Raw genomic sequence first — 12,614 nt, 5'->3', positions numbered from 1 at the left:
TAATTGCTTGGTTATTGCTGACCTTCATGCTGAGGGAGGTGGAGGACTACAGTTTATTCTGTAGAAGAAAGACAGTGAATGCCACAAAGGCTAAAGTAAATGGCTAACAGAAGAAAATATCAAACCCTATTTTGGGGTTCTTCGTTGTTTTATTTTGCTGGGGGGTTGGGATTTTTTTTTTTTTAACTGTTATTTGATTTTTAAAGGCCGAGGAGTTAGGAACTACAGCTCGTGCATTTTCTCAGTAATTATCTGATCAGGAGAAAATCAAAATAACCAGAATATATTCTTTAGAAGAGGCTAGGAAAAGGTAACGATAATATCTGTGAGTCTAAGAACTTTTCAGGGTCAAGCTTTTCTAGAAAGAAAACATTTGGGAAACCCCAAAAAAAGCCCTCATGAAACAGAAAAATAGGTAGGAATAGTTGTCTCTGAGAAAGAGATATTGGTTGTCAGACAACACCAGAGTAAGGGATGAGTTTTATATATAGACTGCATGCTGCATTACTTATCTCAGATGTTCGGATTACTTTTCCTTTTGTTCAGTGCTATCTTTGCAGAATAACTATGAGCAATCTAAGTTTTAAAAAAGAAAAGAAAATCAAAATAAGCTTAAGTGAGTTTAGGAACTTCTGCATTGTTGAAATTGCACTGTGAAAGATCTGCTGTTTATTTCAGTGATGTTTAAATGCATTACCAGTGTCTTCCATGAATTTGACAGTTTAATATTTTGTGACAGTTAAAGCTTTACTTCATATAAATGTACTTTGATTTCAGGCATTCTGAACAAATTTATTACAGGTCTGTTTCACAGTGATAAAGAAAGAAGATAGAGATACATAACCAATACCGGTTTTGACAGTTTTCTGCCAAGTCACACTATGTAGCTTCAGCTGAGAAATGAAAACTAATTTTGTTGAACACAACATTATATATTCTGAAGAGAGTTCTGTGAATTTCAATCCTGAACTTTAAATCCTGTAAACAAGTCATATCTGAGTCATGGAAAGCTCACACCATTCTGTCATGCATCACTTATTAATGACCTTTCTTGACCTTATAAAAAAACTTTTAATAAAGGAAATGCATATCCATAGTTGCTTTACCATAAAAAGGTAGTATTTAATATGAATAGCCCCATTCCAAACCCTGAAGTTCCATGAATTATTTAGTAATTGAGTTCATTATAAAAAGGTTAGCATTTCAAGATAGACAATTTACAAATTGCTATACATCTATCTTTTTGTACTATTATATTCAGGAGGTTGCAACAAGAGAAGGCATGTAGCACCCGTTGTGCAAATTAAACTACAGTAGGAAAGTTTATGGAAAAAGCTGAACGAGAAGAAAAGAAAGGGGTCGAGGACTCCATTGCTTACCCATGCTCTTCACAGTGGTACTTGATAGGAGAAAGAGAGCATAAAAGGATCAAAAGAGGATCAGACTGGATATGAGAAAAAATAGTTTTTAAGAAAAAAATTTTTCAACCTGATTACAGTCAAGAAGTGGAACAGGTTGCACCGAGAGGCTGAACAGTCTCCGTATTTGGAGGTTTTCAAGGTGTAACTGAATAAACTCCTGAGCGACCTGGTCTGATCTCATCACTGATCATGTTTTGAGCAGGAAGTTGAACTAGAGACCTCCCACAGCCCCTTGCAACCTGAATTATTCTATTATCCTATGATTATACAGTACTGGGTACCCAACTGCTGTAAAAAAAGAGAAGGCTTTCTTAAAGTAATAGGAAAAAGGAAACATTATTGTAGATGGGAAAAGAGGTAAGAAAGCTCCTACTGGAGTAGCTTTATCCACTTGCTCCCTACTGCAACTGTAGAAGAGAGCATGTATGTCCAAAATTAGGAACAGGAAAGATGTCAGTCCACAAAGTCTGCATACTGGCTCTGTAATGAGTGATGAAGTGGAGAGTCTGCCAAGGTAATTTAGATAATTATGGCCAAGAAAGTCCATATACAGTAGGGGTAATCTAGAATGATTCTTTCCTTATGCTGTGTTTTGCTTTTGTAACTCTGTTTTAACAGAATTTTACTTCTATTCTTACCCTGACAGAAGACAGTAAGCATGCTCTGTTATATTTAAATCTTGTCACACTATAAATCAGTCACCTCACATACAGAAGATACAACCTTCCCTGGAAAGGTGGACATAACCGGGGTTCACTGAAAAGAAATGTTTGTGCTATCTGTATTCAGGGCTCCTCCTGAGTTGCTTCCACACTAGGTTGCAGGTGTCTTTTTGTACTGTTAACACTGGTTTATGTGGAGAAAGACAACTCCCTTGGTATGTCTGGAACTTCTTTGATGAGAAGCAGGAAAGTGAAAAATGCTTTCACACTTCTGGAGGGTGGGATGAGAAGGAAACTTGTCACACTAACAGAAAACATATTTGAAAAACCCTTCCCAACATTTTTTTTTATTCTGTTCCTTACCTTACAAAGACGAAAGACTGAGTTTCATTCCTAAGACCTAATCTGTTTTTTGCCTATGTATTCAAAATAGAATTAAGACTATTAACTCTTCCAAAGTTCGCAGCTAGATGGTATTGATAGTGATGCTGGAGGAGATGGGGAAGCAACTATTTATCTTCACTTTAACTGAAAGTGAAATAGGAAAAAAAGATATAAAATGTCAGCATCAAGGATACTAGTAAATATCTATGAAGATATGTATAAATATTAAAATAATTTCTGATTTCAGGAAACAAAAAGTGGAGTTGAATGTACAGTCATGGAAAATAACATTTTTATCTCATACTACTTTGTTTCTCTTTTAGTGGCAAAGCATTACTATAACACTGGTTGAGAAAGTGCAGATGGTTGCTGTAATCCTAGGATCTCTGTTCTTAGTAGCAAGTGTGACTTGGCTTCTATGGTCAGCCTTCAGCCCTTATGCAGTATGGCAAAGAAAGGACATCCTTTTTCAAATCTGCTATGGAATGTATGGTTTTATGGATCTAGTATGCATAGGTAAGCTCAAAATCTTTAAACAGCACAGACTGTGGTTTAAGACTGTGACTATATCTATTTTTCTAATTGGTCACGCTAATCGATCACTCCAGTTCTTTGCAGATTTATTCTCAGCTGACACCTTTAGCAACTGCTGCTTTTTACAGTGTTACAAATACTGCAAAGAGAAAAGAATCAAAGTTTTACTCTCAGGTTCATCAAAGTGTCTTCCCAAAATCTTAGGGGTGAGAACAGGATCAGTTTACATTTCTTGAAAAAATAGATGACTAGCAAAATTCGGGAAGTTAAATAGATGAAAATAACAAAGACATTATTAAAATAATTAGTAAAATTATGCATTGTCAAGTCTTCTACTGATGCCACTTTACATTAGATTGTACCATCATGAAGCTCAGAAGAAGCCCTTAAGGATGTCATCAAGCTGCACACCCAAAATTAAGTTGCACAGACTTATATAGGTCACTGTGCTAGTAATAGAGGAGAACAGAGAAGACAGGCATGAGTTCTTTGTACATCATAAACAGTTATGAAACACTCACATACCTCTAACTATAGTAACTTCCTTTACTGTTAAAAAGTCTCAAGTCATTTAACTCTAGGTGTAAAAGAAAATGTGGTTTACTGTAAAGCTCTTTTGACCACTCTTTAATTTTCTGAAAATGCACTGGACACAGAAATACTTAAACAGAAATCCCTTTAGTACTTGGTAACAACCTTGAATTGATTATCAGAATAACTACAATTATCTGCAGAGAAAATTTACATTAAATATTGCACAATTAAATAATTTGCATAATTGAATCTACATAATTAACAACATTAGTTTACATTAAATCCCATGCTTAGAATTGCAAATCCAGAAGTCAAATGCCATCTGATATTTGCTTTGAGATTTCTGAGAGATAATGTTATCCCAGTCTCATATATGGGAATTCAGGACAGTGCTGAATTCTGCTCAAGAAGGGACAAAGAAACAGAGTGATTCCTAATATCAAGGCTTTTGCTCCAACTGTAAAGCCATACCATCTTGTATTGAAACCATCCAATTACTGTAAAAGTATTTATATTTCAGCTAGATCAGCAGTTTCATTTTGTAATTTTTATTAGAGAAGCCCACTCTGGAATATTTTGGGACACAGGCTTTCATCTGTGAATTCATATCTTCTACAACAGAAAAGCGAGCAGAATCTTATACTTTGGACAAGTGCTCAGCTTTTAAATTAATAAAAAGGCTCAGCTACATATCCTCTTACATGCTGATTTCTGAATACCACCTCTTCCAGCTTAACACTCAATATTGAAGGGTTTGCTTTTGTTTAAAAAAACACTAAGTGAAGATAAAATGTGCTTCAGACACTCTGAATGTCTGTGGGTGATCAGAAATGTTACTGTATTTATCTATAGAAGTAAACTGTTGGAAGGTGAGCTTTCCATAGATTGGTACATGCAGTTATGTAGCTGCCTTTCAAGCCAGCCAGGCTCAAGCCATCACTGAACTGGAAGCTACTGAATTAACATGGTATGGACCTCACATGGCTATGGAGCTTCTGGCCTAACTGGCACCATGCAGGAGCAAAGCAAACATGCTGTTGTCTGCCCCCACAAGATAAACTGACTTGCCTCTAATTAAATAAATACATATTTTATAATCCTATCATAAATAATATACGACAATTTAAATGGAAAACCGACTATAATTAAATGTATTTCAACACTGTTTTGTAGTTATGAAGTTCAGTGCAGATACAACTTAACAGTTTACTAGACTGTATCTGAAAATTCAGAAAACTGTATAAAGGAGATTTGGTAATTGCAGAATTCTGATGATCCAGATTCATTCATTCATTTATTCTGCGTATAATTTCAAGTCATCCGCATACTGTAAGCTTGTAAGATCAGGAGCTCTTGTAATTCTTGAAAATATTTATTAATAAAGTCAACTTTATTCAATTTTATTTCAGCATAAAGTGAAGGGAGTTAGATTGATAGTTTTAATTTAAAACATTCAAATAAAGTTCTCTAATAAATGTATATAACTATTACTCATTAATGTTTTAAAAAAAAAAACACTTTCTATTATCCTGATGACTTCCAACAGCATTAACTTATGATTTTACCATTATTATATGTAATCTCTTATATCATAAAGCTTGTTATGCTTACAACCAGCCACAGTTCTCACTTAGTATCTCCTCTTCTCTCATTTGTGTTTAGTCATCCATTGCATTCTCTGAGTTTTAAACTGGACTTACAGTGAGTGAGTGCCTATACTCCCACTGATATCTATCTTTATTTCAATGAAAAATCTATGCAGATATATGTTTTCCTGTGCAGCACATATTTCAAGACAATGCTTGGTGGTATGACCAAGATTTATTCTCCCTGCCTTCAGTTATGCCTCCCTATAGCTTTGCAGAAACAATATGAATATTTTTGGTCATTTGTGAAGTGCAAATATCTTCACACAGAAAGTGTGAAGCACTTTTTAAAATGTTTTGCTATAATTTTTAAAGGCAGTTTGCCGAAAGGTACTGACATATTTACATGACATCTTTGAAAACTTGCACATAATGATTAATTTTCCCAGTGACTGACTTATATATCATATGTAGCAGACCAGTCACTTTTCTATTAAGCAAACAACACGTAACTTCTATTTTACTTCTTAATTTTGTTTTACTTTTCACCAAAAGAAAAATCCCAAAGATTACAGATCACCGGTATAATATGTTCTATTCATTCCAGTGTACATATTTTATTGGTATCCATTGTTCTTCTTGTTCTACTCTAAATTTTTCCAGAATTCTTCCTAACAAACAGGACTGTTTTTACTTTTCAGTGTTGCTTTTAACCCTACAAGTCATTAGCTTGTACTTTTCTGCATCTAAGCTGGGTTTAAAGCTGTTCTCTTTGAAATCTGCTGGTGGTAGTTTTCCCACAGCAGACCTTGAACACACTAATCAAGTAGAATTACTGCCTGTGAAACCCAGAGCTATTGCAGTGATAGTGCTAGGATCAGACCATCCATGTAGGGATTACCAAAGGGAGTGAATTCATGGGTTAATATGAAAGGAATGAATAATACAAATCCCTTATCTAGCCACCAAAGGACAGGACATGAAGCCTTTGTCATTCTACTTTGTAGACCTAAAAATTATTTCTCATAACAGAAAAGTCATAGAACTTTATACATTTTCACTGGAAAATAGTCACAACTACTAGTTATAAATGGTTCTAGCATGAACAAAATATCTCATAAATAATAACAGCTAACTTCCAATCACAGAAAAACAGTGCAGTTCCTTTACAGCATGAAAAGAGGTTGTAACATTGCACTGGAAACATGACTATGGCAAGGGAGTAAGAGATGGGAGCCAATGCAAGGTGTGAGTAGCCCTCTGAAAGCCTCTTTATTCCCCACCAAGGAACCTGATGCCTACCAATGTTTATGTAGCTCCTTAGTTGTAAAAATGTGCAGGCTGAAGTTCCTTACAATGAACACATCTAGCTGCACTTTATGTGTCTTTACTCAGAAAGTCTTCTCCCCCCCCCAGTCTAATTCTAAATAGTTTATAAAGAGTTATATTACTATTTTTAGAGTGGGCATGTTTCACTTTAATGCTTTGAGCAATTGATTACTTTTTTTTATATATCTGTGGGCCCTTGGATAGTGTTAAGACATGGCATTTTGTCCAGAGATAAAGTCTGTTTCTGAAAAGGGTCTTTTATTTCCTGGTAAGATCTTGTGATGTTTCTGGGAGGACCATTCCTAAATGACTCTAAGTAAGATTAGTGTGATAAATAAGATAAAGTTGTAACCGAATACCATCAAATCTGAATGATTTACAAGTAGCCTACTTGTAAAGCCACTTAGTATGAAAAATTTCAAGTGATCTTGTAACTCAGGGTAAGAAATTCTTTAAATAGAGTGAATCTCACAGTACTTGGAAAGAAAATAAAATTATGATTCTTCATAATCCTATTGTCTGGATCCCACTACAGTCTCTACATCTTAGAGATAAAACCTAAAGTCGTCTTAGAATCTATGGACATTTTGATGGGTCCATCAAAGAAGTAAATTTTTTTTCCCTACAAGTGTGCAATATGTTCTCTGCGCTGTTGAAATCATGGTATTTGGAACACATCAGTATTTTTTATGAATTTATCCTTGCTGTGGAACTTCTACAGGAAGAAAGGAGATTCTTTGCCGTTTTCTTACAGCTCCACTTCAGTGACTAAGTACTTATATTTTGAGCATCAGAACTTCTCTGGACCTGGAAAATCTCCAGCATTTAAACCTTATTCAGATTTCTTTTTGTTTGTGGTCTTGGAACTGTTGTTGCTGAGAGCTTTCTTCCCCGCCTCACCCCCAGTTCTTTTGCCTCTTCTACATAGGTCTTTTTCAATCTGTAGTTCTATCAGAAGGGAAATAAAACTTTTTATGAGAGGAATTATGAAAGTGCTCCTTTTCTCCTTTAGCATTGCCAAATCTGACAACTTTATTTCAAGCCTTGCAATAGTCGATCCTTTGTTCGGTAACTCTTTTAAAGTATATGTGGCTGACAGCTTCCATTGTAGGGAAAATTTCTTTTCCTTGCAAAAGTTGAAAAACTTTGAAAACATAATTTCAATAAATCCTGAAAGATCCAAAACAGTAAAAAAGATCTCTCTGAAAGAAGTTGTCCTATGACTTTTTCTGTTGTAATTTTGGGAGGATACTTTTGACTGTTTCAATGTACTTCATGTAAATCAATGATGCTTTTTCAAATGCTTCCCTCTCTATTCTGAAATATCTTGTTCAGGTTCCAATGGAGTGCAGGCATGTATCTTCACACTGGAGTAAATAGATTCTTTTAGTTTTCCTTTATCATAGTGTTGAGAGAAATTGGGCCAAACAATGCTATGTTACACTGACAGGCAGAGGGAGACTATTCTCATCTCCTTATTCTCATCTCCTTTATCATTTTATAGTAAATCCAACAGGAAAAAAAAAAGAGTGTATCTTCGTCACAGCAGTAAAGCCATGGCTTATTTGGTTTGTAGATTCTGTACATGATCAAACACATTTATTCTTTTTAAGACAATCTAGCCAGTCTTGAAAGTGCATTTAATAGATTATTATTGATATGTTAAATTTTTAGGACAGGTTGCTTTATCTGTATCTGAGAAGATGAAGATAGAAATCTTGCAATCAAGAAAAAATTCCACTAAAAGGCTATGCTGTTACAAAATACATTTAGAATGTTCGCTACTTAATTAAGCTTATATTGGGTTACTTTTTCTGCATTGGATGCTTCAATGAATTCTGGGCAAGTTGAAAGCCTTACAGAGATGCTGCATTTGCTATCATGTCCTTCCAAAAGAAATTTTTGTGTTTCTCCATCTTGTAGTGTAATGATCTTTAAAAATGTATTAGAATAGGCATTGTTATCTGAAAATCATTGCACTTGAATCTGAGGTTTTCTGTTCATGTAAATATTTTTATCATCCTTTCTGCCTGTGTCATCTTCCTTTGAACAACTCCTTTCTGGTGTTGGTTAACCAAGCTAAAGGACCTCAGATACTTAGATCACAATTTCACTGTGCAGAAAGAGGTAATACACAATCTCTTGGCATAAAGGACTATAGCCTGTGACCCCACCAATCATATAGATGTGGCCATGTATAGGAAAATTTTAGACAAGAATCACAGTGGACAAAAGATTTATAAATGTTTTGGGCTAGGCAGGTTGCTCTCCTCCCAAAGCAGGGAGCGAGAGAAAACATGAGACATTGCTCAGAACCATATAAGTTACCAGACTGGTTGAGGAAAAAACTAGTAAGAAGGCTGAAGCCCTATGTGTCTCTCCAGTAAATCCATATATGAACTACTTAAACACAAAGAGTGTGAGTATAAATATATACATACATACAGAAAATGAAAAGCTTCACTTCTTAAAATAAATTGCCAGAATGCATACAATAGGCATAAATATTAGCTACATGAAAATTCATAAGTGGATTGGTCTGTTGAGGACTCTAGATAATCTGTATTTTCCTTGAAGAATCTTTTAAAAGATTTCCTGGGTCTCAACAAAAAGATGATTCTCAACTTTTTCCTGCTGAATATCGAAGAGAAAGAAGAAAGCTTATCATCCTTACCATGCTCATCATAGTTAATAATAAAATTTAATCTCTTCTTGTTCTACTGAAGCAAGACAGGAAAATCTTTCTACTTACAGCTATTTCAGGTTTTCACAAATCTTCTGTGCTCCTGAGTTGAAATAAGAATCTGAAAGCATTTAAATTTCTCTGTATCTGTACTGAATTCTACAATACACTCAGGCAAATTTAAGACCATCCTGTTCCTTACAGAAGGTCTAACCTACTTAAAGATATACTTAAACCAGTATAAATCTCAGTAAATAAATAGTACTTACCATGAACAAGGGCAGCAGTGGCATAAACAGTCAATTTCCAAATCTGCCAGTTTTGCATGGGTTTACTTAAATCTAAATAATTTATTTGGTTAGGCATGCTCAGATTATCCAGTATTGATTATGTTGAGCTTTTATTCAGAACAATTTTATTTCCTCTGCATGTTCCTGCCTCCCAAACACATAAATAACCATTTACATTGCATATGTACAGTTTGTTTGAATTACTAATTCTACAAGTAATTTAATAGCCTTTGGAAATTACCAGTCATTACAATGTGTTAGTTCTCTATTTACTCTCAGAATGGTATCAATTGATATTTTGTACAAACTCTTTTTTTTCCTTTTCCTTAATTTCAGGACTGATAGTACATGAAGGTGCATCTGTTTATCGAGTGTTTAAGCGCTGGAGGGCTGTGAATCTACACTGGGATGTGTTAAATTATGATAAAGCCACGGACATAGAGGAGAGCAATCGAGGAGAATCCTCAGCAGGAAGGACATTGTGGTTACCACTGACTGCGTTTAGAAACAGAAGTTTAGTTCATCCAACACAGTTAACCTCACCAAGATTTCAGTGTGGCTATGTGTTGTTACATCTGTTCAACCGCATGAGACCTCAGGAAGATTCATCAGAGGATAACTGCTCTGGGGAAGTAGTGATGAGAGTTACCTCAGTGTAAAGATTATGCTCACTGTGCTACACAGATAAGGATAATGTGCCCTGGTGTTACAGGACTTTGGAATGTAGTTATGATGAACGGGGAAACCATTAACACTTGAAAAAATATATACACTTTTTTAAAAAATTTAATGCTTTTTATATGATCAGATAAAACACAAATACATTTTTCTGGGGAAAAAAAAAGTCTCTTGCTTTTTATACAGTCTGATTTATTGGATCTTTTCTCATTTTGTACCTGAGGTTTATATAACATAACTTAACTCTTAGGTCTTTGAATGATGAAGAAATTAATTTTTAAGTAAAAAGATATATTTAAATGTATTTTCTTAAACTCTGGCTTTAATCCACTACTGTTATTTTTTCCACTTTCACGAGGATTAAACTGGACAATGTTCTTCCAAAAAGAAGGAGAATGTTGACACAAGTCAAGTATTCTTCCTTTTCTGTCTTTATTTTTTTGTTGTTTGTAGCACAGTTCAGGTGTGTGAAAGTAGGTAAGGGATATATTGTCCTTTGCCTTTAAGAAGGAAGTCCAGTGGCTGCTCTACAAAACCTAAGGGAAGATGGGAAGTCTTCTTTTCTTTTAGCTCTCCCAGATGTCCATGCAAGATGTCAGGCACAAGTATGACACAGACAGAGGAAGAGTCTTGCACTGCCTCTTGAGTCTCTAAGATCTGCAGAGTGCTGGTGCTGTGTCTGTGCAGAGAAATGATGTTACCTTCCAAGCAGTGGTGCTGAAATTAGCAACCTGTGAATTTTTAGTACCATCCTGACTCTAGGTCATTGATATCCCTTTTTAAAAATTAAAAAAAAAAAAAGTGCATTGCAGCTTCTGGAATAATAATAAATCCAAATAGAAACTGAAGTAGAAATAATGCAGAGCCTTAATTTTGCCAGGTAACGAATCATACTAAAATGAGCCAATATCATGACAGATAATCAACACTGTGAAGTGTGCTTCTCTTGTTTCTGTTCCATGGCATAAATTCCAATATAATTTAATCAAATTGAAATGGAAATAATTTTCAAGTTAATTAAGCCTGTTGAAGATTGAGACAGAAAAGTAGAGCTGAAATTACTCTGAGAGCACTAGCTTATTTAAAACAGTTTCATAGAATCATAGAATCACAGAACATGCTGAGTTGGAAGGGACCCACAAGGATCATCGAATCCAACTCTTGGCCCTGCACAGGGGCCTGAAAGTTTTGTCCAAATACTTTCTGACTTCAGACAGGCTTGGTGCTGGGACCACTTCCCCGGGGAGCCTGTGCCACTGCCCAACCACGCTCTGGGTGAAAAACCTTTTCCTGATATCCAACCTAAACCTCCCCTGATTCAGCTTTGTGCCATTTCCTCAAGTCCTGTCACTGGTCATGAGAGTGAAAAGATCAGTGCCTGCCCTGCCCCTCTGCTTCCCCTCATGAGGAAGTTGTAGACTGCAGTGTGGTCTCTGCTCAGTCTCCTCTTCTCCAGGCTGAACTGACCAAGTGACCTCAGCCACTCCTCATACGGCTTCCCCTTCAGATCCTTTACCATTCTTGTGGCCCTCCTTTGGATGCTCTCTAAGGGCTTTCTTACTTTGCAGTGCCCAAAACTGCACACAATAATCAAGGTGAGGCCACACCAGTGCAGAGCAGAGCAGGACAATCCCCTCCCTTGACCAGCTGGTGATGCTTTGCATGATGCCCCCCAGGATATTGTTGGCCCTCCTGGCTGCCAGGGCACTGCAAGTCCCTTTCCACAGTGCTGCTCTCCAAGCTCTGGTTCCCCAGTCTGTACCACACATCCAGGGCTGCCCCATCCCATGTGCAGAATTCAGAACTTGCCCTGATTAAACTTCATGGGTTGGTGACTGCCCATCTCTCTAATTTGTTGAGGTCTCTCTGCAGGGCCTCTCTGCCCTTAAGGGAATCAACAGCTCCTCCCAATTTAGTGTCATTGGCAAACTTCCTCAGTATTCCTTCGAGTCCTGCGCCCAAGTTGTTAATGAAGATGTTGAAGAGAACTGGGTCAAGGATGGAGTGGTGGGTTGACCTTGTCCGGCTGCTAGATCCCCATGCAGTTTCTCTCTCCCCCTTCTCAACAGAAGGGAGGGGGAAAATATGATGAAAAATCTTTTAAGTCAAGACAAAGTCAAGGGCATCACTTACCAATTATTGCCTCAAGCAAAAAAGAGACAGCAAGAGGAAAATGACTTTCATTTATAGCCAACTAGAAAAAAACTGGATGGTGAGAAACAAAGAAAAAACCTAAAACACCTTACTTTCATCCACCCCTCTTCTTCCCAGGCTCAGCTTCCTCCTCTCACTCTCAACTCCTCTACCTTCTCCCCACTGAGCAGCACAGGGGGATGAGCAACAGCGGTCTGCATTCTGTCTATAACAGCTCCTCTATGCCACCCTTTCCTCCTCCCCACACTTCTCTGTTCCAGCCTGGGGCCTCTCCCGGGGCTGCAGTCCATCAGTAGGAACCTCCTCTAGCATGGGTTCTCCATAGGCAACAGTTCCTTCAGGGCATACCCACCTGCTGT

General features: G+C 36.7%; 1 protein-coding gene across 1 annotated transcript in view; it reads left to right on the top strand.

The window, feature by feature from the left end:
• The window catches only part of MARCH11 (membrane associated ring-CH-type finger 11), a 29,094-nt gene extending 18,609 nt beyond the window's left edge, over positions 1-10,485 (top strand). The window contains exons 3-4 of the mRNA XM_027663800.1: positions 2,791-2,983; positions 9,760-10,485. Coding sequence (XP_027519601.1) covers positions 2,791-2,983; positions 9,760-10,082 — 516 coding nt within the window. The 3' untranslated portion in view covers positions 10,083-10,485. The remainder of the gene's footprint in view (positions 1-2,790; positions 2,984-9,759) is intronic.
• Positions 10,486-12,614: the final 2,129 nt, after the last annotated feature.

Source organism: Corapipo altera, unplaced genomic scaffold (genome assembly GCF_003945725.1).
Source record: "Corapipo altera isolate COAL_440 unplaced genomic scaffold, ASM394572v1 73, whole genome shotgun sequence".
Taxonomy (NCBI): domain Eukaryota; kingdom Metazoa; phylum Chordata; class Aves; order Passeriformes; family Pipridae; genus Corapipo; species Corapipo altera.
This window is presented reverse-complemented; position numbering and strand designations above follow the sequence as displayed.